Source organism: Leishmania panamensis, assembly GCF_000755165.1.
Source record: "Leishmania panamensis strain MHOM/PA/94/PSC-1 chromosome 14 sequence".
NCBI lineage: Eukaryota > Euglenozoa > Kinetoplastea > Trypanosomatida > Trypanosomatidae > Leishmania > Leishmania panamensis.
This window is the reverse complement of record NC_025859.1, coordinates 145,241-170,370: the sequence shown is the minus strand read 5'-3', so window position 1 is coordinate 170,370 and position 25,130 is coordinate 145,241. Positions and strand designations below refer to the sequence as shown.

Below are 25,130 nucleotides of genomic sequence, written 5' to 3'. Positions count from 1 at the left end.
CCTCCGCACACGATGTGTGGCTGTGGGTCCAAAGGTCCTCAAGGGCGTCCCCGAGAGACGAATTCAGCCGATTTCCTCCAATTCGTTGTGGCACAGCTAAAGGCCTTCGTGGGGAAACTGTGGTTCGCTGCGCGCGCTGGCGATTCCCGTTCATCGGTATTGGGAGCATTTGAAGGAAGCCCGAAGGGTCGGGGCAGAGCTGAGCCGATGGCGCATCGCACTCGAGCATAAAGGTACAGCTGAGCCCTTCAGCGTTGCGCCAGATGAAGAACTGATTTTCGCGCGCGATCGACCACTGCTCACGCCGAGTTGGTGTTGCGCAGCCGACGAGGGCAGGTATGTAACGTCTAGACAGATTCGTCACTCGCTGGTCGGGGTGGTTGTTGTATCCACCAGGATACAAAGCGGGCCGTCGTGGTTGGTGATCGATAAGAGGACGCGGCTGAAGCACGCGCAGCTACCCAAGTGTTTGGCTCCCTTTGCGACGCAGTCCCTCTCAGATCCTACATGTATCCTCTCGTGGGCAACAAACCCACGCTTTCTGGAGTGTGTAAGGGATAAGAGCGTGCCTTCACCGTCAGCCATGAACTCCGCCTCGGCCTGACAGCGATTACCCCCATACAGAGCGAGCCTCCAATACGTCCCCTCGCGACACAGACTAGCGAATGCCTTGAGGCCGGCCTTGTGTCCGATGCACGGGTTGATTTGGACGCGTAATTTCCTTTTCCTTGTGTGGTTAAGTCACGTGTGATACGGAAGAACAGAACTCTCGCACACACGCTACGACCCAAAATGCTTTTCCATTGTCCATTGCCTGCAATCGGATGATCCACGCCGCCCCCCCTCCCCCCCCCCCCACACACACACGCAGTACTCTCAGCTGGTGTGAAAAGGCAGTACTTTTTCCCTGCCCTATACCCTTTCGTCATACTTTTTCTTCTTTTTAGGGGCCACACTAACTTGTCTACACCTCACTCACGGCGTGCCTCCTCATAGGACTGTAAACTGGTGACGCGGACCGTGGTTCGGCAAATAGCCCACGAGCGACTCGGGAGGCTCGAGAAAGGTCGGACCTGGTGAGACTGGATAGGTTGACGGAGGTGTGGGTCACTTGCCCCATACGTGGTCATGTGCACGCTAAGCAGGCAAGTATCACACATCAAGTGGAGTTCCTTATCTGTGCGAGGGATGGAAGGTCCAGCTTGGCGTCCAAGCATACCATTGCAGAGCACGCTTGCGACCAGTGGGGTAGAAAGTCAATCGCATCTCTCATACTTCGCTCTCCTTTAGCTCTTCTTCCCTAACGCTGCGGCACCTGAGTTCTTTTGGTGGCTGATTTATATCACTCAACTTCGTTCCTCCTATCGAACATCTGAATAAGCCAAGCATGGATTCGTGTCCACCTATGCTCATCGTGAAACAGAAGAGTACAGATGCCGCGCGAAAGAAAAAAAAAAAAGAAACGTTGATGTTCGTCCAAACGCGGCCACTGTTCTGCTCGTGCGGTCATGCCAATGTGCTGGAAGACGCCCTTTTTCGGATGTCAACCACACTAGCAGCTGCCTTCCTCCGCCCAGCGTCACCTCCCCCCACCGCACCCCTCTTTGTGCTGCGTTGCTCCTCATCCCCACTTACATCGAGGAATAACGCGATGGGTTCATGCAAGTGCTGTGCAGATGTACGCTTCCCACCTCGTCCTGTATGTGCGTGCGTGACTGTGTATGCCTGTGGTGGACAACCAGTGATGGGACGGCCTCTCTCTCTCGTGTAAATTACTGCAGTAAATCACTGGACCCTGCCTCGTACATCTCCACTTCTGCCTACATCGCCCTCCGTCTTTCCCACCATTCCATCTGCGTGCACACATCATCTGCCCTTTGCTTATGGAATTTTTCCACCATCCAACCCAATCCATACACATACATATATATATATATATATACGCATTACTTCCTCGTGCACTACCTGCAACTCACGTAGCACGGCAGCTCCCTTTCGCGCTCCACCCTTACCGCACTCCTTCTCTCCCCTCCCTCCCCCCGCCCTCATTCCTCCGCCACACCACTCATTTCTTTTTGGTCAAGACTTTCGCCTCCCAGTCCCGCTGGCAGACACACAGATACACATTTACCGACAATAAACAACCCCCTCTCGCAACCATGCCGAGCGATTTCAACATGAACCACGAGCCTCTCACGGAGATCAGCTCCCTCCGCACGTCTCGCCGGCCGTCCTCGCTGCACCGCCGCAAGTCGAAGATCGGTGGCCGCACAGTTCTCTATATTCCCTACCGAGAGCGCGTGTTCATCGCCCTCGCTGCGGTGATGCAGGTGGCCATCCTCGCGCTGCTCATCGCCGCCGTCGTCACGGATATCTTCAAGGTCGACGGCACCAGGGCCATCAGGATCGGCGCAGACCTGAGGGCCGTGAGCGCAGGTCTCAACGTGTCGGTCACCGAGGGCTCGAGGCCGTTCTGCTACTCGCTGTGGGGCGCGCGAAAGTGCGGCTCCACCTCCTTCTACACGCAGGAGTGGTACACTGCGCGTGGTATCGCGGACAAGGGCTTCCCGTCGCCAGTGACCCTCACTATGATGCTCGGTGCGGCCGCGTTCGCTGTGCTGGCTGTATGCTACTCCCTCGTCAACATAATTGGCATTGCCCTTGTCGTATGCCTGCAGAACTACACGGCCGTGCTGTGCGCGTGGTCCTTCTCCGTGTGGATCACCATCCTCATCTCCTGGGCCCTCAGCGTCGGTGTGTACGCTCGCAGCATCCTCACCATGAACAGCACCACCATCGTCGGTCGCAAGGTGCGCGTAAGGGACTACTGCGACTTCTCTTCGTCCTTTGCCCTGTCCATGGCCGCCTTCGTCCTGCACGCTCTTCAGTTCACCTTCACCGTGCTGTACGTGCACATGTTCGAGAGTCGCATGAAGTCGCTGGTGACTGAGCAGAAGCAGCTCAACGAGGCACCCCACGACCGCTCCTAGGAGATGGCCGAGTAGGTTTAGTCTGTTCGGTTACTTTCTTTGCTGTTGTGTTGCGCAGAGGATGGGCGGAGAAGTCGCGCGGAGAGGTCACCCCTAAGGAAATCAAGACGGTGATGGTGAGGCGCGGCTCACAAGCAGCAGGCAGTTGTTATTTTTAAGACGTGTCGGAGAGCTCAGCGAGATGTGAATTCCCTGTCTTTTCTTGAGAGAAGACGGGGATGGGGAAAAGGATGGGGGTGGGTTGTCGTTGGGAACGTGGGTTTCTTGTTCACGTGAATGTATGCAACGCCTACTGCTGTGCGAGCGGGTTGAAATAGGGAGCAAGGGAGGGAGGGTGTCACACGGGGAGTAGGGGAAGAGGGACGAGCAGGAGCGTTGGTGGCTGGGATCGCCTCGTCATTCTTCCTTCTCTTTCCCTGCCTTCCTTCCGTCGGTTCGACGTGCTCGTATACTTTTCGGTCAGTGTTTCCTGCCCTCCCCTCTCCTTTCTTGAACCAGCATTGCCTGTCTCCCCGTCCTCTTCTCGTGCTCAGGTTCGTCGCCAGGGAGGAGCGCCGCACTTGTACCAGTCTTCCTCCTTTTCCCCTCCATCTCTTATCCATTGAAACCCTCATCCCGGTGAAATACCAACGAATCAGGGCAGGAGAATCATAGTCGCCCATTTCTTTCTCGCGCTCTTTCTCTCTGTGTGTTTAACCTTTCTCCGTACGTGTGTGCACGCGTCTCCTCCCTCCCTTTCCTTTTTCTATTTGTATACATCGTTTCCTTTACCTACTTGACCCTGTGTGCGTGTGTGTCTCTCTCTCTTTCCACCTCGACTTTGTTCTCCTCTCGAGTTTACTGTTCTTATCCCCCTTTGTTGGGTCCTCCCTTCACGCATCTGGCCTGTCTCCCCCCGCGCCACGATGGGCTCGCTCTCTCCCTCTCTCTCGAGGATCCTCTTTAGAAAGAGAGACGGTAGTGGGGCCGATCAGTGTTGTTGACGATCCACTCCTCATCCCTCCGCCCTCACCCCCTCCACTAGACACACACACACGCCCATGGATGAATTTGCGCGCCTTGAGAGCCAGTCCCCAGATAAATGAACAAAAAAGAGCACACATAGACACAGCGAGAGAGGGAGAGAGAGAGAGAGACAGCACACGTACACTCACAGAAAGGGTACTAAGACAGTAATTTCCTTGTGTTTTAGTAAACTAAGGGATGGACACTCAAGCGACTGTTGTTTTTCCTCCTTTTTGTGTGTCTCCTTCCACTCCCTCGCTTTGTCTATCTTTTTCTCCTTTTCTCTCTCCTCCCCCCCCCTCCCCTTCTCTTGTACCTCCATTCAACTCCCTCCTCCGGTGACCCCCCCGCTCCCAAATCCCAGCACCCTCTGGCCTCTGTGCTTCTCCCTCTCTCTTTCTTTCCTCTTCTCTATTTTTCTCCCTCTCCGCTCGGCACTATTTCCCCGCTGCGCTTTGGAAGCAAGTGAACGAAAACAATTTAAGAGAGCGATGGTACTCCAGAGAAGAGAGAGGAATAGAGGAAGAGGGGGGAGGTGATTCCGGTGCAGATCTGCCAAGTGCAACGGCAAGCACAAGTAAGGAGAGTGGGGCACCTGTTGTTCATATCAAAGAGGAAAAGTGCAAACAACAGAATTTCGCGTCTCTGCGCATGCTCGTGTATGTGTGTCTGCAAACACCCGCTGAGCGTGTGTAAAGCCACGAGACTGTAAGGTGTAATGGGGCTTGGTGCGTGATGAGTGGGTACACCACGGAGACGTGTACCGCTCTGCATCCCGGTTCCCTCTCTCTCTCTATTCTTTTACTCCACAAGGTTGTGCCTGAAAGGTATGCGAGGGTGGAAACAATGCTGACGAAGTGCATGCAAGGCACGTACACAGAGAGTGTGCGCGACGGGCTCCAATGACCAGAGAGTTCACGGAGCGAAAAAAAAAAAAGGAAGTAATGGAGAAAGCGGCTCCTTCTCTCCTCCTTTCAGCAGCAAAAGAAAAGCAAATGGAGAACGTATATCCGCGTAAGCTAAGACTTGTTTGTTGGGGCTGATTCTGTTCTGCTCTTGTGTATAGGCATGCGTATGTGTGTGTGTGTGCCGTCGTCTTTCCCCCTGACTCTTTCGCTGCATTTTTTCAGTCTCATTCTCTCTGAGCTTCACCCCACTCCCTCGTGTGTGTGTGTGTGTGTGTGTATGTGCTTTCTCTCTAGCTAACTCCATATTATTATTTTTTTTTCTCTGATCGCTTGTTGTTGTTTCTTTCTCCCCTCGTATTCTCTTTCCTCCCTCAGTGGTTGCTGTCAGTTTCTTCCGAAGACTTTTCCCCCCTGTTGTGCACATACACCTCCTCTCTTTTGGCTCATCTGCTGATAAGGTGATTTGTCGAGAAGGAAAAGACGCTAAGGCAAAAAAAAAAAAGCAGAGTGACTTGATGGTATCCCGCAGTCTAACACAGGATACCCACACAAACTTGCGCTCACCGCGGTTCTGAATGGATGTGTGCGTGTCCGTGTGTCTATGCAGGTGTGTTTGTGTGTACTTGGCATCTACGCTGACGTACGGGTGGTTGTTTTTCATTTTTCTGAATGTCTCCTGCGTCCTTCTTGTAAGGCTTGTGGAGACGCGCAAAGATGGAGATGACCCCCTCCCCCGTGAAGAGAAACGTCTGCACACAAATTTGACAACCTTTTTGTGCGTTCCCTTTTGCTTTGATTCTTTCCCTCATTCCCTCCTCCGCCTTGACCCCACACACCCACCCACCATCATGCGACTCTGTAGGGAATGACGTTTCTGAAGCTTCCCCTCCGTCTCTCTTCACCACTTTTCCTTTTTCTGTTCGTGTGTGTGTGTGTGTGTCTCTGGTCTCTTGTAGTGCGTGACGTTGTCTATACGTTCACTTTTCTCTCTTTCTCACCCTGACTTCCCCCCTTCTCGAGAAGTGTATCGCTGTTGTTGTTGTCCCCCCCCCCTCCTCCTTTTTTGTTTTGCGACGGACCTTCGCCCTCCTCCTCCTCCTGTGTGTGTGTGTGGTGGGAATTTATCCCAAAGGCGGCACAGGAAAAGCTCCCTCTCAACCAGCGCAAGAAGAAGAATCAAAAGTAAATGAAAATGCTGAACAGCACTGCCTTTTTGGTTGTTTTCTTCTGAGCGCGCGTGCGTGTGTATGTGTCTTTGTGTCCGAGCAAGCATAGAAGTTGCCTGTACACTTCCCTCTGCCCCCCCTCCCTCGCAGTGCACCCTTGTATCAGGGTGTGTCTGTGCATGCCAGCGTGCGTCATCTCCTCTCGCTTCTTCCTCACCAGCTGACTTTTACTCACCGCTTCGTATCAATGCCGGTGTGCGGGAAGGCGGTGCAGAGGGAAAGAAACTGCCGACGCCTCTACAAGCCCCCGCAAAAAGAAAGAACACAACACATCACAGTAGTCGCCACAAAGCAAGTCTGCTGAGGGACACCTCGACCCGGCAGCTTCTCTCCTCTCATAGCCTCACCTCATCCTGCTTCTACAGCCTTCCTCGGCCACGTCCGGGTGCGTTTTCAAGGATGGGCACCGAGGAAGAGGGAGAAGCCGCTACGTTTTTCGGCGCCTAAGAGAGCACGTACGACAAGTGGACGAGGCAGGCAAAGACCGCATTCCGCAACTGAATTGGAGCAAAGAAAAAAAAAAACACAGCTGCACCTCCGCCATATCAAACGAGGCCCATACGGTGATGTGGATGAAAGAAACATTTTCTCGCCTCTCATCCTCCCGCACTTCACCTGGTCAGGACGCCCAGATGCACTCGTTTAGGGAACTCGTTCTGCCGCCCCATCATCCTTGCTATCGGGCAAGTGGTGTGGTTTGACGTCTCCTGCTTGTAATGCGCGCTTGCGCAGGTTCGCGTTGCGAGTGTGAGCGACTCTGCGTTGTAGCGCACACACACTCTCTCTCTCTGATCTCGTCATGAGCCACTCACACAAACGCCATCGCTTTCTCCGCCTCTCCTCGCCCTCTCAATTTCACCGATTTATGTGCGTTTTCCACTTTTTACCCACAAGCGACAACGACGTTGTAACACCGTGTTGCCTTATCCTCTTTTGGGGTGTTTCTTTTCCTGTGCCACTCCCTGCACTCTCCTCCTCACTCACTCTCTTCTTCTTAGCGAGGTCTCAGTCGTAGTTCTGAGTTACATACGCGCACCGCCAATTCCACTTCACCTTGTTCTTCCTTCAACTCTCCCTTCTCCGACTTCCGCTTTGCTCCTCCCTTTTTCCCTTTATCAGTCATGCCGAGTGAGTTAAACATGAACCGCGAGGCCCTCACGGAGATCAGCTCCCTCCGCACGTCTCGCCGGCCGTCCTCGCTGCACCGCCGCAAGTCGAAGATCGGTGGCCGCACAGTTCTCTATATTCCCTACCGAGAGCGCATGTTCATCGCCCTCGCTGCGGTGATGCAGGTGGCCATCCTCGCGCTGCTCATCGCCGCCGTCGTCACGGATATCTTCAAGGTCGACGGCACCAGGGCCATCAGGATCGGCGCAGACCTGAGGGCCGTGAGCGCAGGTCTCAACGTGTCGGTCACCGAGGGCTCGAGGCCGTTCTGCTACTCGCTGTGGGGCGCGCGAAAGTGCGGCTCCACCTCCTTCTACACGCAGGAGTGGTACACTGCGCGTGGTATCGCGGACAAGGGCTTCCCGTCGCCAGTGACCCTCACTATGATGCTCGGTGCGGCCGCGTTCGCTGTGCTGGCTGTATGCTACTCCCTCGTCAACATAATTGGCATTGCCCTTGTCGTATGCCTGCAGAACTACACGGCCGTGCTGTGCGCGTGGTCCTTCTCCGTGTGGATCACCATCCTCATCTCCTGGGCCCTCAGCGTCGGTGTGTACGCTCGCAGCATCCTCACCATGAACAGCACCACCATCGTCGGTCGCAAGGTGCGCGTAAGGGACTACTGCGACTTCTCTTCGTCCTTTGCCCTGTCCATGGCCGCCTTCGTCCTGCACGCTCTTCAGTTCACCTTCACCGTGCTGTACGTGCACATGTTCGAGAGTCGCATGAAGTCGCTGGTGACTGAGCAGAAGCAGCTCAGCGAGGCGCGTTTGCAGGAGTAAGCGAGAGCCACGGTCACACGAAAGGTGGCGAGCCGCTTCTTCAGTGTTTGAGGGAGGTGCAATGACGTGAGAAGGGAAAGAAAGGGGAACGGGAAGGGGTATTGGGGCAGGGCTGTGCGCTAGAAGCTCGGCTCTCTCACGCAGCTTTCAACGTCGGGCGTGAGTGCGAGTGCCTGCCTTTACCCACGCACTATATGTGCTCTGTTTCGTTCTCCCCTCGAGCTCCCTCTTCTCGGTCCCCCTCTCTTCTTTCTTCTAACTCAATGACCCGCTAACAAGCGTGTTTGTTTTTCTTTGCCTGCCGTCCACGTACGCCTCTGCCAAGTCCTCGCTTTGCTTTTTCGCGCCTTCTCGTCATTCTTAAGCCAGCTGTCTTCGCGCGTGTTCTTTGATGACGCCGCTGGGGATTCCTTCTTTTTCGCTCTTCCTACCACACTGGGCCTCGCAACGGCGATATCTATGGCGTCTCCCAGAACTCCCTGGTGTTGTTTTTCATTTTGTTGTCCGACGTCCTTTCTCTTCTTTATATGCATGGGTGCATCTCCTGCGCGCCTTTGCACCACACCCGCGCAACTGCGAGGCCTCAACTTTTCGTTCTTGTTGTTTCGCGCTATGTGGGCGAGAGCGAGAATAGCGGAAGAGAGAGGTCTTGCAGCGCCTCTCAAGCGTGTGCATACACGCGCGCGTTTTTTTTGTCGCTGCTACGTCTCCTCCAAGCCCCTTCTTTTCTTGTAGTGCCTTGCGCTGTCTCCCACTACCGCTTTTGCTTGTTGTTTTGACTGACCTTCCTCGGTAGCAAATGCCAGGAACACACCCAATAAAGAGAAAACGTATCTGAATAAATAAGCGATCAAAATGGTGTCCAGTCAACTGCTGCGCCCTTTTGCTCGTTCCTTGATCTTCGGAAAAGGGCGAGAAGTAGTAACAAAGCTGAGCGAGCATTCCGAATTTGTGTATGTCGGTGAGTTCTTTCCTCTCCATCGCGGGTGAGTGAAGTCACGCGCTTGGGAAGTGTACGGTGCATTTCTAGTGAAGGTCGAGAAACGCTTCACTTCGCATGTAGACGGGGTCGGCTGCCGCCACCGTCCCCACCGGGTCACCACACACGCGCATGCGCACGCACTGGTCACAAAGACCCTACAGCTGATTCTACCACCGTACATGTATTTTCCTGATGCCAGTCGTGGCGATGGCTTTGGCACGCCGCGCGTACAACCTCCGCCACAGTTGCCGTCATCGCTTTCCTTCTTCCCGGCGCCCCTCCGTGTCGAGCTGGAGACCTCCGTTGGCCCGCGCGATGGAGGCGACCTCGATAGGCAAAGAGGAGGGACAAGTGCACGCGCACGCGATACATCAGTCTCGCACAGGTGGTGGACTACAGAGCGGTGCGCGCCAACAGCAGCTTGTTCGGGTGAACCCCTATCCCCTACTCCGCAGAAAACTATGAATACGTAAGCGTGTGTCTACCGGATCAACTACTGTCGCACACCCTCGGCTAGGACAGTGGCAAAGAGAAACTCTCAAGGTAACTGGAGAAGCGTTTCTGTCTCTTTTGTGGTTCTTTTTGCCAGTCGAAAAAAAGAGGCGCTGAAGAGCAACGGGGGACGGCCACACAAGCGCCCCAGCGGCCGCAGAGCACGCACAACAACGTATTTCGTAGCCTCCCCCCGCCACCACCCCATGAGCAGCCACAAAGCGACAGGGACAACAGCGCACAAGGCACGGGAAGTAAAGCAAGGGGGTTCGCACATGAGCCCTCCCGGGCGGGGGGGTGGCTGACACATCTTTTTGCGCGTCGGGCGGCTTTCCTTTTTTCCTTAAAGCGCCTTCCCCCCCCCCCATCGAAAGGCCCGCCCCTCGTGGTCTCTGGGGCACGGCCCAAGGCCCCGGGCGCCGCCCTGCGCCACCGGCGGGAAGCACGCCGCCCTCCTCCCGCGCGGCCACGTTCAAAAGGAAACGCCAAAGCCACACCCTGGAAGGACAGCCAAGGGACGGGCACACAAACGAGGGGCCACAAAACGCGGCAAACCACGAACGCAACGCGCACACGGAAGCGACAAACCAAAGAGGGCACGAAAGCCAATACAAGGAAAACATACGACCTGGCAGAAACCTCCGTCCCCGGAGGGTGAGACAAGGAACGCGGAAACGAGCATCCCCCGAGACCGAACGCGCCGGCGGAGAGGGGAGAGAGAAGCACCCGGAAACCCCTGAAAAAAACCAACAAGCAAGGCAAGAGCGACAAAGAACTGATAAAAGCGGGCTGCACGCAAAGAGGGGGATGACCGAAGGGCAAGGAAGCCGGAGAACATGGCGGAAGCAGGAGCACCCGGAATGCAGAGAAGGAACACACAAGCGAACCCGCAACAGAAAGCATCCGCAGAGAAAATGACACCGAGAGGCGAACACACCATGAAAGGGAAAGCGCTCAGAGGAAACGCTATCTGACAGAGACAGAAGGAAAAGTGTGAAAGTTCCTCTGCGAGAAATGAAACCATAAGAAGCGAGAAACAAAACTCAAGTTTTAGAAAAGGCACAAAGCCCGCCAGTCCCTCTCTTCAGAAAGAGCTCAAAGCACCCAGGAAACGAAGGAAAACACCAGTGAAAAAAAGGATATGGCACAGAATAGAAGCACACCGCGCGCTTCACTCAGCAGATGAGGCAGCTTCGGGAACCCAACCATTCACATGGAAGCATGACGAAGTAAAAGGCAGGAAAACAAGATGCCAGTGAAAAGCAACGAGGAAGATTACCCAGAAGCAGCAAAAAAGGGCAAGGAGAACCAAAGAGAAATGGCGAAGAAGCTTGTATTGACCGGAAACAAACAAAAGGGGAAGGAAATTCCCGAGCCCCCCTCCCCCAACTTTAAAAAGATCTACGAAACATGACCCGCATCACCCCAAAGAAAATGACGAGGATGCAAAGAGATATTGACACTTAAAACCAGCCTGTGCAGGTGAAAGTCTCAAAAAAATCCCCAGCACTGTGAACTCAAAGTACCTTGGTTTGGATTTGGCAAAAAAAAAACACAAAAGTGAAAAAAGAAAACATAGGGTCACAAGGTGGAGAAAAACCGCTGCAGTAGAGAGTCCGAAGCGGTGTACCATTTGAAAAGGGGGAGCCGAAGATGCTGCACTGCGCTTTGTGCAGGGAGGCTTTTCATTGCCTGAAGGCGGGGCTGAGCCCATCCCATTCCCTTACCCCAAGCGTTCCTGGCGCAACCCGGGGTTCCCAAAACACACGCCAGACCCCACAGGAACACCCGAAAAGCAGCCGAAAACACACACAAGCCCAGAAACGAAACCTCTTTGAGATACCCGCGGCCTTTGAAAACATAAATTGAGACAAAGAATCCCCAGCGCGCAGGACCGCGAAAAGGCAAGCAAGGTGGCGCGCCCCAAAGCAACAGACCGCCCCCAAACCCATCGGCAAAACACCACAGGCTCACAACACACCAAATGATTTCCGCGCAAAGAATTCCCAACCACGCGCCGCGAAGCCCCCTCGCGAAAAAAAGACCTTCCGAAACGCCAAACAACTGAGCCGCAGAGGAACGAAAAACCCCCACGCAAAACCAAAAACAGTGGCGGCATGCCGAAGCCAAAAATCAACAACGCCCTTGGTGAAAAAAGGTGAAAAAAAAATCGCGAGCTTTTATTCCGAAAAGGGGGCCGAAAAGGTCTTATATGTTCAAAAGGAATATTCAAAGGTTTCTTTGGCCGAAAATCATGCCCACCACTGGCGCACTAACGGCTGCATTCGCCATGGCGCCGGAACGTGCGCGCGGGTCGTGTTTTCTGCTTTTTGACCTCTCCGAGAATTGCGCCCCCACAACCCCACGCACCCCAGCGGAGATTTCCGGAACCAGAATTCCCGAAAAACACTTCAAAATTAATGATAGCGGTTAAAACAATTTCTCGAGCACTGCACCTGTGGACGTCGTCGGAAGCCAAAGGTATCGAACAAAGGCAACAAAATACCAGAGGACAAGAAAAAAAAAAAACACGATAACCCACGCCAGTTTCTTTCATGAGTATTTGGTCGCATTTTCCCGGAGGCCAGCGCCAGGTAGAGCCCGAAGGGTCCCTTGCCGGCATCGGTGTTTTTAAAAGCCCGAGTCGGCAAGATAAACTCGTCGGACTTGTGCGGCTAAAAGTGGATCTTTTTTCATTCACTGGAAGGGGAAGAGGGAAAACCTTCAAGGTTTTTTTTTCAATTGGTAGCATGGCAGATGCGGTTGAAAGGGAAAAGAAAAAAAACCATCACCGCGTCTGCCATGTATTGTTGCTGATTCGCGGTGGTTCTTTAGACCCATCAAACATGCTGCGTCCTCATGCATGTTTTTGTGGGAAACCCGTTGCAACCCGTCCAATCAGGTGCAAATAGCTCGGGACTTTTTAAGGAGACAGCGGAACGCGGCTAAAAAAGAAGCCGCCTCTCCTCCCCGCGTCTTGTTTTAGAGCCCCTTCAAACTGAGCGGGCGATCGCCAAACAAAACCCAACGTCGACGAAAAGATCAGAAGGCACTCTCTGCGGTGCGTGGTCTGGGAAAAGACAAGGACGCAATGCTTGGGTGACCCGGGGGCTGTGCTGGGAGCCTGATCTTTTTGCTTTGGCAAAACTTGTGCCCGATAATCGGGAAAAACAAGAGTCGGAAGAAGGAGCTATGATATTCGCGCATTTCCTTTCAATAGCTTGGTTAAATGCAAGATTCTCTTGCCCACAAAATGGTCTGGTAATGTACTTCTCTTTAAAACTTTTTGGGTTGGCATCTGGGGGATTACGTGGGATTATGGGGGCGGGGCGGTTTTCGCTTTGGGACTGTCTCGTCTCTTGGGGTTTTTTGATTTGGGCCGCTTTTCTCCTTACGAGGGTCGCCACCACTTTTTTTCCAGCGACGCTTTCCTCAAAATGGACATTTTATTTTTGTTCGCTGGACCTTGAAAAAATGATATTTTTTCTAAAAGGGTCGGAACCTCCGCCTTCTTTTCTGCTTTCCCCGGCTTTCAGCTAGGCCAAGTGGGGGGGTCCTGTTCCTCTTTTCGGGTGGTTTGCTTTGGGGTAGGGGTGATTTCATCATTCGTCAAAAATTTGAGGACTTTGGGGCACCGAACTTTTCATTCTCCGGCCTTGTTCGGGGGCGGGGAAGGTGGCCGGCGCGGCCTCTGCGAATCGAATGGCCCGCTTCGGGTGAAGAAAGCGTCGGAAGAGCTTACGACTTTGCATTCCCGCAGTGGCGGTGCTTCGCCTTGACGCCCTGTGAGGGAAGGGCGCGCGGGCATTTGGCCGATCGACCCACCCTCTCCGGGAAAAGGGCCTGTGGCTTGGCTTTCTCCCGGATCGAGTATTTAAAACGCCTAATACGCGGCGGCGCCCTTTCCCGGCGCGCATCCGGGCCGGGCGGGCGCGGTGTTACAAGGCCCCCCCGACCCACTACTGAGGGAAAGCACGGCCGAAGAACGGACACGCGCAGGTTCTACCCACCAGCAGGGGTCCGTCACTGTGCGTAGGCGGCGCGTGTTTTTGTAACACCTGGAAGTTGCTTACGGCGATTCTACGGTATGGGCGTGTTTCTGGAATCCGCGGGCTCTGCGATGATATCTTTGCCCCCCATTCCCCGTTGACGGCGCACTGCGTAAAGCAGCGGCCTGTTCCTGCGATGGATTGCGCAAACGACAACGGTTGGCGCAGCACCTCGGCCAAAAAAAGCCGACAGAAGCGGGGGCGTTCGCTGCGGAAAACGCTCCGCAATTCGGCACCCCCCGAGGGGGCCGGTGGCTCCCCGGTAAGCGGGCCTAGCGGGGGCGGGCCCGGAAGGCGATCGCCGCACAAACGGAAGCAATGCGCGCACCTCACCTTAGTTGTGGCCTCTATTCGTTAACCGGCACTCTTTTAAGGAAGGAGCGAAGGCCAATGATGTATCCAGGATTGATTTTGGGTGAGGCGTAGGGACCACCATAGGCCGCCTCAGCCGCGGCCGTATTTTCCACCTCGTTGAAGGGAACCCCTGCGTGTGCATACCAAACCGGAGGTGAGTTTCCCATCCGTTGCTCACCAAGAATAGTGGGCAAGACCAGATTTCTCCCCCAACAGCTGGGGTTTGGCGAAAAGGGCCTGCACCCAGAGCGGCCAGAAGGGATTGGTTATCGGCTGCGCGGGGAAGCAACTGTTCCTATCTCGGCGAAGTTTCCTCAATGGGAAGGGCGAGATTCTGAAGATCTCTGCGCATAGCAATGCTCTCCACCCTGCGGCTGCTGACGAGAGGGTCGCAGTCCTCGGCGATGGTTCGTCAGGAAGTCGTGCCAAGGGTGTGTGTGGCGGAATGGCGGTGGGGGCCGGAAAGTGCCCGGTGACACTAGCGCCGCCACAAAAAGGTATGACGTAGGAAGCCTTAGGGGGACCACGGGGGGTGTCCGTGGACACGTTGTGTATTGTAACAAAAAGGTTCCCCTCTTCCCCAATGTGTGAATGGTCCTAAAGCGAATCAATGCCAATAGACACGCCCTGCGGAAACGCGCGGCGCTGGGGTGCGTGGGGGGAGGCCATTCCCAAGAGGCGGCCCGGCAACAAAGCCGCTCACCCCCACCCCACACGCCGGCGAGGAATGTTTTTTTTCCGGCGGGGGCTTAGGGGGTGGCCGGCGGGCCCACCCAGCCCCCGCGAACTTTCATCGCCCGCGGAGCGCGAACCGTCTTTGCAACACTTTGATTTTATGGGAAAGGGGCCGGGCTCCAACAGCACCGATTCCTCATCAGGAGAAAAGGGAAGACCAGTGGCAAGTTGGTGAGGACGAGCGCTCTGGTTAATCAATTTGAGTTTTTCCGTGTCCCCCACTGCCCCCATCCAGCTGCAGAGCCATACGTCAGCTTGGGATCGCCATGGCCAGAGACAAATTGCCTCATATCGTGCGAGGGGGGGGGGGTAAAATCGGTGGTTTTCAATACGACACAACGGCATCCCTACTTGCTTTTGCCAGTGTGTCACATTGGCGTTGTGTTTGGCTCTGGGGCCCGATTGAAGACCAAGAAGCTTGAGATTCCTTTTCCACCGAACAGTGAAACAGGGACCCCGTGCCCTCCGAGGCGAAGTGGGTCGAACACTTTCTCTTCGTCCGTGTGGCTCGGGGGTGTGCGAAACAGGGCTTCGCCTTTGTGCAGGTTTATCTGCATGCCGCTGTCTTTCGATCGCGCTGCCACTTTTTCTGGGACCGCATTGCCGATCCTTACGTCAGAATTCCGCCCACGACATAGAATAGCGATGGCCAGGTCGTTTGCGTACATGCCGAACTGCACGTCAGGAAACCAGGGTACCAACAACTCTGGGAGAGGAGTGGCTTGCAGGGGGGATGGTTGTAGTGCAAGAACGGCGCCTTGGGGTCACCAGCCTTTAGGCCATACTGTTTGCCCAATGGGTTTCAAAGCTTTGCTTGCGCATAGCGGTGTGCAAGGAAGCCTCGGAGCCAGTGCTTCAAAAACGAGTGCCGGGGAAACTCTGTGGTCTCTTCGCAAGAATCAGGGAATACACACTGTCGAAGGCTTTTCTAAAATCCACCACGGTTATTAACGCCTGCATTGCTCGGTGGGTTGCCTGCTGCTCCCTGCCAAGGAACTTGCCGATCATCACGTGGTAATGGATATTTTTATGTATCTCGACCGTCCCTGTGATCCTGGAAAGCGCCATTTTCTTGGCGCAGCCACGCCCATGCGCATGTTGGCGTAGATGGGGCTGCCGCGCATGAAATAAGCACGTTAACGCCATGTGCCGCATAAGTTTGGAGACGCAAGAGGTGGGACTAATTGGCCGGTGCGACGGAGATTGCCCTGGTGGTTTCCCGGGTTTTGGTGGCGGTACAACGTGCACGTTCTTCCGCTGTTGGGGAACAAGGTGGGCGATCCGCATCCAGTTAATGGGAGTTAAAATTCGCGCTTTTGCCTTATGGGGAAGGTGGTGCAGCGCCTCCCTGAGGATGCCATCCTGCCCGGCGGTCTTCGAGACGCGCCAGGGCTGCCTCGGGCTCTTTGCCAGAGGGCAGGAGGTCTGTTTCCTTTCGCCTCTTTGTCTTCCAATTCGCCGTCACGCCATACCCCGGCGGGGGGGAAAGAAAAGAGCGAACGCACGTGCTCGGTGTGTCTTCGGCGGAGAAAAGGTAAGGAGGAGGTGGTGAAGTCGGTGGCCCTTGTGCGTCGGCAGGCCGGGCGGAAAAGGGGGATGGTGGGTGGGCTGGGTGTTTGCGCCTCTGGGATGGGGGAGGGGGTTGGCCCGGGTGTAATCATGGCCAGGGAAGGGGAAAACAGTGGGCGGCGATGGTGAAAATGTCGGGGGGCTGAGGGGTTGGCTTGGCGGTGGAATAGGGTTTGCGCAAGCAAGCGGTGCTTGCAACTAATGGTGTATTCAGGGCGACCATCAGTGGTGGGAGGCGCCTGATGGACAGGAGGGAAAGTTTGTGCAACACGCGCCGTTCGCAGCACCAGCCACGGAGCGGTGGCCGGGATCGGCCTTTGGTATCCGTCGGCCAAAGGCGTCCTTTTGGACTTGCCTGATGACGTGGTTCCCCTCATGCTTGCGTAATTGGTGTGCGGAAGGTGTGGTTGTTCGGGTTGGCGTGGCAAGCTGATTGTGCATCTGCGGCTTGCTCGTCTGCGGCGTCCGTCCCAGCAGGCCACCGCACAACCCCACGAGTTCGACAGCCATGTGAACAACTGCGCTTGACAGCGCACCGGGGGCAGAGCTGAACGATGCTTTGTGCTCGTCCAGAGTGGCTTTTCCCAACGGCCTCGCAGCTTTTAGTGCCTCACCGAAATGACCCCAATTTGCCCCTTTTCAGCTGTAAAGCAGCCTCGGGAAGGTGGGGGTTGTAGGCTTCTACGAACCGGAGTGATAGCAGAAGTGGAGAACTTGTGCTTGCTATCCGCTGTGCGGTTGGTGCGCCAACTGGCCGCCCCGACACGTCCGGTGCGCTTGCTGTGCCGCACTGGGTCGTGAAGGTGTGTCCGGCGCGTTCTCCAGCATGAAACCCGCATCGCCAAACAGGGCCGCAAGCTGGTCGGCGGTGTCTGGCTATTCTTCGGGGCGCGGCGGAGATGGGGGGGGGGGAAGATTGATATTCCCAGAGAGGCGAAGGAAAGCCTCCAAAGGTGCCCGCGATGCGGCGGGGGCTCGCCGTGGCGGGAGGGGGCGTGCAAAATGCCTCCGATCCACGGCGCGAGGCAACGGAAGACCATCTTGACGATGGCCCCTCCGACGAACGGGCCTCCATCCAGCGACTTCCATTGAATCATTTGGGGCTGCGTACCTTTCTGTTGCGCGAACGTTGCCGTGCCCCCCCCCGGCTTGGGCGGGGGCCGGAATGGGCTCTGGGTCCGGGTGCCTTCCGCGTGTTTTCCAGAGCCTCGTCCCCTTGGGGGAGGCGGGGGTCCGCTGGTGCGGCTGGCGGCGCGGGTTGTTTGGCCTGGCCCTGCGCGCCCGCTTTTGCGGTCCCGGGGGGGCGCCCCCGCGGCCCAGAAAAAAAGAGCGACCGGCCGCGCGCCGCCCCCCCGTGGAGAGGGGGGCACCCCCCACCCCGCGCGCACCGGGCGGAAAGGCGCGATGACACCATGCGTGCATTGGGATGCCCTGCCCTTTTTAGCTGCGTGGGGCTAAAGTATTTCCTCCATGTTTCCCATGCGCAAAAGCAAGCCATTGGTATCTTTAACGGTGCACACTATTCGTGTTACCCTCATGTGGGAATAATTTCTTCGCCCTTCGTGCTTCATAACATACGATATGTTTCGATGAGTTCATGATGCGTGCAGTTTTTATTTTCGGCTACAGTATAGTTTGCATATTTCTCTCACCTCCGTTCCAGTCAACGTGCCACCAGGCGGGATCGCAGCTCCCAGCTTGGGAGAAAGCAAGCCCACCGACAAAATCACGTTGCCCGGCGGGGTTGAGCGCATCACACTCTCTCTACACGGACTGCGCAACGAAGGGTCCCCGCCACTAAGCGTAAGCACACTTGCCACGGTGCAAGAGCGTGCCACGGTCTGTCTTGCGAGCAGCATACTGTCTGCGTGTGTTCTCTCCCAGAAAAAGGATACTGGGGTTTTGTCTGACCAGTGTCCCGGCGATGTTATCCCTCGCCACAGCTAGTGGGACGAGGCCCGGTCCTGGCCAAGCGATTGGTTAAAGAATAAACGAGGGCCACGAGTGTAGCGAAGGCGCGGCGAAATGTGTCCCCCTCAATTGTGGAGGAATACTGAAGAAGCGCATGCGACTTAGCAGGAGCTGCCAGCTATCTATATCACACTCTTTTCATCCCACCACCTCCTCCCTCTTCAAACCTAGTCGCGCAACAATCCGTGTTCGAACTGGATGTTGGCCACGTTGTTTGAGCTGTCACCTCAGGACTCAAAGCTGTTTATAGGCCTTGTATGGCCGTGGAACAGCCTGCACGCGCGACGGCGCTGCGTGTGTTCTGCGTTTGCCTTTCGCTGACCAAATTGAGCGCCAGAGCATCGACCACGCTGCGGAGGTCGGTGACCACCGCCTACACACACGCCGTAGTATGTACATCCACACTAGCCCACCAACTACCAGAACTGCCGACCACACGATGAGGGCATACTCAATTCGCAGTGGACCCGATAAGCTCGTACACACCTCGAGGGTTGTGTTTCGGTGAATGAGCAAGTTATGTTGACGACTCTCGATGATGTCAGCAGCGCGCTGTGGGCCACCGTATGCGGCGGCGACGGCGCGAAGCTTGTGCAGTTGCCGCACCATGGCGTCATGGTTCTTATCGACAGCCGCAATAGCGGCGACGACGCCGGCGCGGGTGAAGGCTTTCGTTTCGCTGGCAGGAGTGCCAATGCCCGCCTCCTTGACGCGCTGGCAGACATCCGCCTGATCGGCAAAGAGTGGGAAGCCGACGACCGGCACCGCCGCTTCGACAGACTCCAGCACAGAGCTGTCGCCGCAGTGCGTGATGAACATGCGCGTGTTCGGGTGCTTCAGAACCGCTATAGTCGACGGCAGCCAGGACGTAACGTAGAAGCGAGCGGCCGGCGGCGGTGGCCTTGTTGATGCAGTGCGCCGCTTCCACACTATGCAGAGCGGGGCAGCTTCAATGAGTGCCTCCTGCAAGCGATCCTCCACCTCCGGGTCTGGCAAGCCGAGGGTGCCCCAGTTTGCGTAGATGACACCTTGCGAGCAGCCGTCCATGAAAGCGGCGAGGTCAAGCGGCAGGTCCTGCCGGCGGTAGGGCTGCCGCTGATCACGGGTGTTCAGCGGACCGACCTGGTGGATGTTTGGACAGAGGGGTTGCGGAATGTCAAGACCCCACAAAATGGGAGCGATAATTGGGCCGTACATGGCCGCCAGGTCGTAGCTGTCCCGCAGCAGTGGGACGTCATTGGCGGCGCGTACGCGGTTGAGGTCGCGCACAACGCTGGCCCCGGAGGCGGCAACGACGAGCTTGAAGGCAAAGTTAGCGATGCGGGCACGGAGGGTCATGTGACGCGGGAAGCCCAGTCCCACAGCTGGCAACATTGCCTGCAGGCCAACGGTCAGCTGTCCGGTGAGAGGAAACACGTTGATCACAGGAAGGTTCATCTTGCGGCCCACGCCGGCGCACACGTAGGTAGCGATGTCGCAGAGGAGCGTCGTGAGGGGCAGAGTGGCATGGACGGTCTGCGCCACCCGTATGTAGTCTGGCAACGCTAACTCGTGGTGCTTGAACATGTGGTCAAAGAGCACCTGAAAGGACATGAGGGTGGAGATTTTCTCACTGGTAATGGCATGAAAGCTGCGCTCAGTGAACACTTCCTTGTAGGTTGGAATGACGATACACTGAACATCGAGCGGGCCGTTGCCCTCTACCATCGGCTTTGCATACGTCGCTGCGCTGGTGTTTGCGAGCACGAGCGGCGCTGTGTGTTGGCTGTGTCGCAGCAGCGTCTCACACCACATCGGCTTTTCCACCACGCATGTTACTGTGTGACCACGATACGCCATCTCCTCCGCGATTGTCCAGAGGGGCTTGAAATGACCCCACAGCGGTATACTCATGACGACGACGTGCAGGCGCGGCGCCTCATCGGCGGCACGGTACAGGGATGGAGCCGACGGAGCCATGTGCCACGGCATGGTAACTGACGCTGTGCCAGAGACGCTAGACTCTTCATTGGCGATTTCCTGAGCTTTCGACACGGGCGGTTCCCATGCCGTGAGCACGACGAGCAGCGGCAACATGAGCGGCAGGGACAGGACCGCCGCCCGAGTAAAGCGTGGCGCTGCCTTCATGAGTGAGGCAGCGAGTTTGGTGCGTGTGAAGGACGCGAGGCTCTTTTCTTGCCGGGCCTCCTTTTCACAACAACAAAGGCAAAGGGGTTGGAGATGCGCGCGGAGGGGAACGACGAGGGGGGCGGCGGTGGAGCGGATGCTCCATCAAACGTGGCTGCAGTCACTCCCCCTCTTGTTTTCTTCACCAGGTGGCTATGTTTGCTTTTCCTGGAAGGAGCACGAGAGAGAGGCAAGGAGGCTCGGGCACAAGAGGAGAACAACGGGGTGCCTGAGCGAGTCTATTCACGATAAACAGGAGGGCGTCGACCCTGTGAGGGATGTGCGGATGCCCGTGCGTGTGTGTGTGTTCGTACACGAAGTGAAATGATGCGTTGGGTTGAGAGGCGGCCATGGAGGGGAGGATGGGTGAAGCAGAGGAGAGCTGAAATGAGTAAGTCGACAAACCAATGATGGGTGAGTAGGGCCGACGGGTGCGTGTCACTGTTAAGCCCGGGTTGGTGAGCGGCACCCACTTCATGTCGATTTGCGCATGGCCCGCCGACGCTGCCCTGCCTGTGCCTCCCTCCCCATGGGCGCGCTCTCACACGCTGATGACTCCACGCGTGCTCGAGCCACCCCATGGAATGCACCAGGTGGCGACCAGCACGATGGGAGCGGCTGTGGGGTGGTGGTGGGTGGGTAGAGCTTGAGCCAGGGGCCGTGCTCCGATGACTGAGCCGGGGCAGAGCGGAGTTTCACCTGTGTTGTATGGCAGAGGATGGACACGTGTGTCTCTCTCTCTCTGTGACTTCTCCGCTATTGTTTGGCTTATTATGATGACCGGAGTCGCGGGTTTCGCACACTTCATGTGTATAACCCCGCACATGGGCTGCACAGGCGGTCTGCAAACAAAGAGAAAAATGAAGTAGAAGGCGGGAGCCAGGGGGCAGCAGCCAGGGGAGAGCGGCCAGGGGGCAGCAGCCATGCCATCGAGGAGGACAACAAAAGCGAAAGAAGAAAGGAGGAGTCCGAAGAAAAAGAGGTGAAGTGCCGCACAACAGCGCCACGAGCACAGAAGAGGAGAAAAAGAAGCAAACAAAAACATCCCACAGGAGATGTCATGAGAAGCTCCAAGAAGCAAGAAGAGACCACCCCCACCGCCTCAGCCGCCGCACAAAACACACCATCATCACCGCCGCCACTACGAACACAAGGGGAGGGGGGGGACACGAGAGGAGCGAGAGAGCTTGTGCGTGTATGTATGTGTGCAGGCATGAGTGCATACATGATGTCTTTGCTTGCGAAGCCGGCGTATAAGAGCGAGTGTCAGAGAAGCGTAGAAGAGTATCTGTGTGGAGAACGACCGAAAGGGGGTGGATGGGAAATGTGAGGAGACGAAAAGGAGAAAAGTACACGAGAAGAGATGCATAGGGAGATGTGGGAGACGAGCAGCGACTTCGAGAGGCTGAGCGACACCCCCTCCTCTCTCTTTCTGTCTTTCTCCATACACACACCCACACACCCACACGGCACTGTTCCCATCGCTGTATCCTTGCGCGTCGGTGCCACGAAGAAGAAAAAAACAAGGCCTGATACGACCACACCACAACGATGGAGATGAACCAGGAAGGAGGACAGCTTGACGACAATGCTGGAGGAGAGACCGAGCGCGGCACTGACAAGCTCAGCTGTGCAGTTGTCCTGTTTCACGTGGGGAGACGACACTTGAGCGTGTTTAGTTACCTAAACTGCTTGCTTGGTTACCAAGACCTTCGTGTCATCCCTTTCACGGCCACTCCTCCACCACTGCTTTCTCCGCATGTCGATGTGTATCAGCGGGAGACCAAAAGAGAGAGAGGGATAAAGGGAAGGAAGACAGAGTGAGCGAGCGAGCAAGAGAAGAGAGCGAGCGGAGAAAGGGAGCTCTTGCTCATGTGTGTGTGTGTGTGTGTGTGTGTGTGTGTGTGTGTGTGTGTGTGCAGCTCTTCGTGCGCGCTGTGCTGGGGTGCGTGAAGTATGGGCTGGGCAGACGGACCCACAAAAAACAGAGCGGAGGAACATATCAGAAGAGGCGACGGAAAGACAAAATACAAGTCGAAGAAAAACAGTCGGGAAGCGGGGCGAGGGGGGGGGGAGGAGGAGGAGGAGGAGGCGAGGAAAAAGTCCCCCCCAAAAGGAGACTATCGAGTAAGAGGGACACACTCGTTGCACTGGAGATGGTGGTGTGGCGCGCACAGGGAGAGAAGGCGTCGCAGCGCTGCCATGCGTGATGAGAATGTAGAGAGGCAGAGAGGAACCTGAGGAAGGCGGAAGAGGCTGAACCGCAGGAGTCTGCGATGCAGACACCGAGGCAACGCAACGACGAAGGTTGTGACGAGAGGGGAGGGCGATAGGGTACAATTAGCACTGACACACACACACACACACACACACACGCATACAGCCCCCCATCTCTCTCCACGTTACCACGAGTGCCCTCCCCCCAAAAGTTGGCAGGAAAGCAGTGTGCTTAGCAGGACCCGTCACTGTCGTCGATGGCGGCCGCGGCGGCGATGGCCTGCGTGAGGTCGGCAAGAATGTCCTCGATCTGCTCGATACCCACCGACAGTCGGATCAGGTCAGGTGGCAGTGTACGCTGTTCCTTCGGGATGGAAGCGTGGGACAGGAGGCAGGGCATTTCTATCAGGGAGTTGCAGCTTCCGAAGCTGACGGTGAGCTTGAACAGCCTGCAAGCCCGCACAAACGCGTTGGAGCGCTTGACGCTCCCGGTCTCGATGGAGAACACGCTGCCAGGGCCGGAAGTCTGCGAGCGGTGCAGGTGGAAGTGCTCCTCGGTTAGGGAGGAGATCTGAGGGCACGTGGCGGGGTTCAAACCAGCGTAGTGCAGGCGCAACACGACATGTCCCTGACGCGATAAGAACAGCGCTACCGCGATGGCGTTCAGCTCCTGTTTCTCGACGCGGATGGACAGTGTGCGGATGCCACGCAGGAGCAGCCAGCAGTCAAACGGGGCGAGGGCGTTGCCCTGCGCGTTCTGCAGAAAGGCCACCTGCTTCACATCCTCCTCGGACTTCACGCATATGAACCCGCACATGGTGTCGCTGTGGCCGCACAGGAACTTGGTGGCGCTGTGGATTGAGTAGTCGCAGCCGAGGGCGAGCGGGATGCAGCGGAGCGGCGACATCATGGTGTTGTCGATGGACACCTTCACGTTGTGCGCGTGGGCAATCTCACAAACAGCACGGATGTTGACAATACGCATCAGCGGGTTCGTGGGGCTCTCCAGGTGCAGCAGCCGCGCCCCCGGGTTCCCGACGAGCGCCTTGCGCACCGCCTCAGTGTCCCACACCGCCACAAACACAACTTTGATCCCAAGTTGCGAGGTGATCTGCGTCAGGAGCCGGTGCATGCCCCCGTAAAGGTCGCTGCTAGCAAGAATGACGTCGCCAGCCTTCAGCGTTGTCACAAGCGTCTGCAGTGCCGCCATCCCGGACGAAAAGGCGAAGGCAGCGTGGGCACCCTCGAGATTGGCAACGAGGGTTTCGATGGCTGTTCGAGTCGGGTTGCCGCTACGACTGTAGTCGTACGGGCCGAACTCCTCGATGTCGGGCTGCACAAAGGTAGCGGTTTGGTAGATGGGCATCGAACTCGGGTGATACGGGTCGTTGGGACAGCCATCGAAGATGACGACCTGAGTGCTGGGGTGCTTCGCCGCGTGGTCAAAGTGCGGGCGCTTTGGGTAGGTGGGGAGTTCGCTGTAGTCCGCTTCTTTTGGGAACTTGTAGCTGACGGGAAGCATCGCTTGCTCCAGGTACTGCCGCTCCTCCTCCAGTGCTGTCAGGATAGTGCGGTTGATGGAGGTTTTGGCTGCGCTGATCGCGTGCATCATATCCATCTGGGACAGTTTCTCCCTGAGGAGGTGGTTTTCCGCCACGAGCTTGGCGATCTGGCTCTCGCTCTTGCGACAACAACAGCACTTGTCCTCGTTGTAGTGATCTGGCTCCGGCAATACATCGTGTGGCGTCGTCGTGTGGGCTGCCATTTGGGTCATGATGATGATGGACGAGGAGAAAGGGATAGAGAGAGAGGGAGAGGGAGAGGGGAAGGGGGAGGGGGTGCGGCAGTGATCGATGACTACGGCGGGTGAGGTGTGGGAGTCGGCACTTGGCGGAGCCAAGAAGATGGGAAGAGCGATGCTGCTGAGTGGATCACTCTGGGTGGCTTCGGCGCACACAGAGAGAAAGGGTGAGGGAGGAGGAGGGGGGGGGGAGACGATGGAGATTGATGAGGAATGGGGTGAGGGAGAAGTGGCATGACCAAGCATCCTCAAGGGGGGAAGGTGATGTTTGATGCTAGTCGGAATCCTTACACTGCACGTCTAGAGAAAGAGGCAGTGGTAGAAGTGGTGGTGATGAGTGTATCTGTAGGCCGCCGCCCCAACCCACCATCGGTCGGCGTGTGTTGACATTTTTTTCTCTTTTTTTTTTAAAGATTTGAAACAGACGCGTGCCGGGGCGGTGGTGGCGCGCAGACACATTTTGTGGGTGTGTGAGGGGAGTACGGGTGTGTCCTCGTCACTCGCCGCGCGCCCCCTTCGAGAGGGAGGAAGGTGTGTGTGTGTGTGCTGGTGGGCGGTGTTAACAAGAACAGCACCAAGAAGAAGCGTAATAATAAAAAGGAAAGAAGCGACCGTTTTACCGGCCACCGCGGCGGCAGCGGACAGAACTCTCCGAGACATGAAAGAGGAACGAGAGGAAAAGAAGACAGCTTCTCCGTTGGGCGACACACACACAC

General features: G+C 56.3%; 4 protein-coding genes across 4 annotated transcripts, besides 2 other annotated features; 2 read left to right on the top strand and 2 right to left on the bottom strand.

Annotated features, from left to right (window-relative positions):
• Window positions 1-2,159: 2,159 nt before the first annotated feature.
• LPMP_140480 (hypothetical protein) lies at window positions 2,160-2,990 on the top strand (the record flags this gene model as incomplete). The annotated part of the gene is made up of 1 exon (XM_010698980.1): window positions 2,160-2,990. The coding sequence occupies one exon, from the start codon at window positions 2,160-2,162 to the stop codon at window positions 2,988-2,990; it is 831 nt and encodes a 276-aa protein (XP_010697282.1).
• A 4,260-nt stretch (window positions 2,991-7,250) lies between these two features.
• Window positions 7,251-8,078, top strand: LPMP_140470 (hypothetical protein; the record flags this gene model as incomplete). Its single annotated transcript, XM_010698979.1, has 1 exon — window positions 7,251-8,078. The coding sequence occupies one exon, from the start codon at window positions 7,251-7,253 to the stop codon at window positions 8,076-8,078; it is 828 nt and encodes a 275-aa protein (XP_010697281.1).
• A 7,808-nt stretch (window positions 8,079-15,886) lies between these two features.
• Window positions 15,887-17,162: a repeat region.
• A 1,302-nt stretch (window positions 17,163-18,464) lies between these two features.
• On the bottom strand, window positions 18,465-20,357 carry LPMP_140460 (UDP-glucuronosyl/UDP-glucosyltransferase, putative; the record flags this gene model as incomplete). The annotated part of the gene is made up of 1 exon (XM_010698978.1): window positions 18,465-20,357. One exon carries the CDS (start codon window positions 20,355-20,357, stop codon window positions 18,465-18,467), a length of 1,893 nt encoding a protein of 630 aa, XP_010697280.1.
• A 604-nt stretch (window positions 20,358-20,961) lies between these two features.
• Window positions 20,962-21,124: a repeat region.
• Window positions 21,125-22,845: 1,721 nt separating this feature from the next.
• On the bottom strand, window positions 22,846-24,387 carry LPMP_140450 (cystathionine beta-lyase-like protein; the record flags this gene model as incomplete). The annotated part of the gene is made up of 1 exon (XM_010698977.1): window positions 22,846-24,387. One exon carries the CDS (start codon window positions 24,385-24,387, stop codon window positions 22,846-22,848), a length of 1,542 nt encoding a protein of 513 aa, XP_010697279.1.
• Window positions 24,388-25,130: the final 743 nt, after the last annotated feature.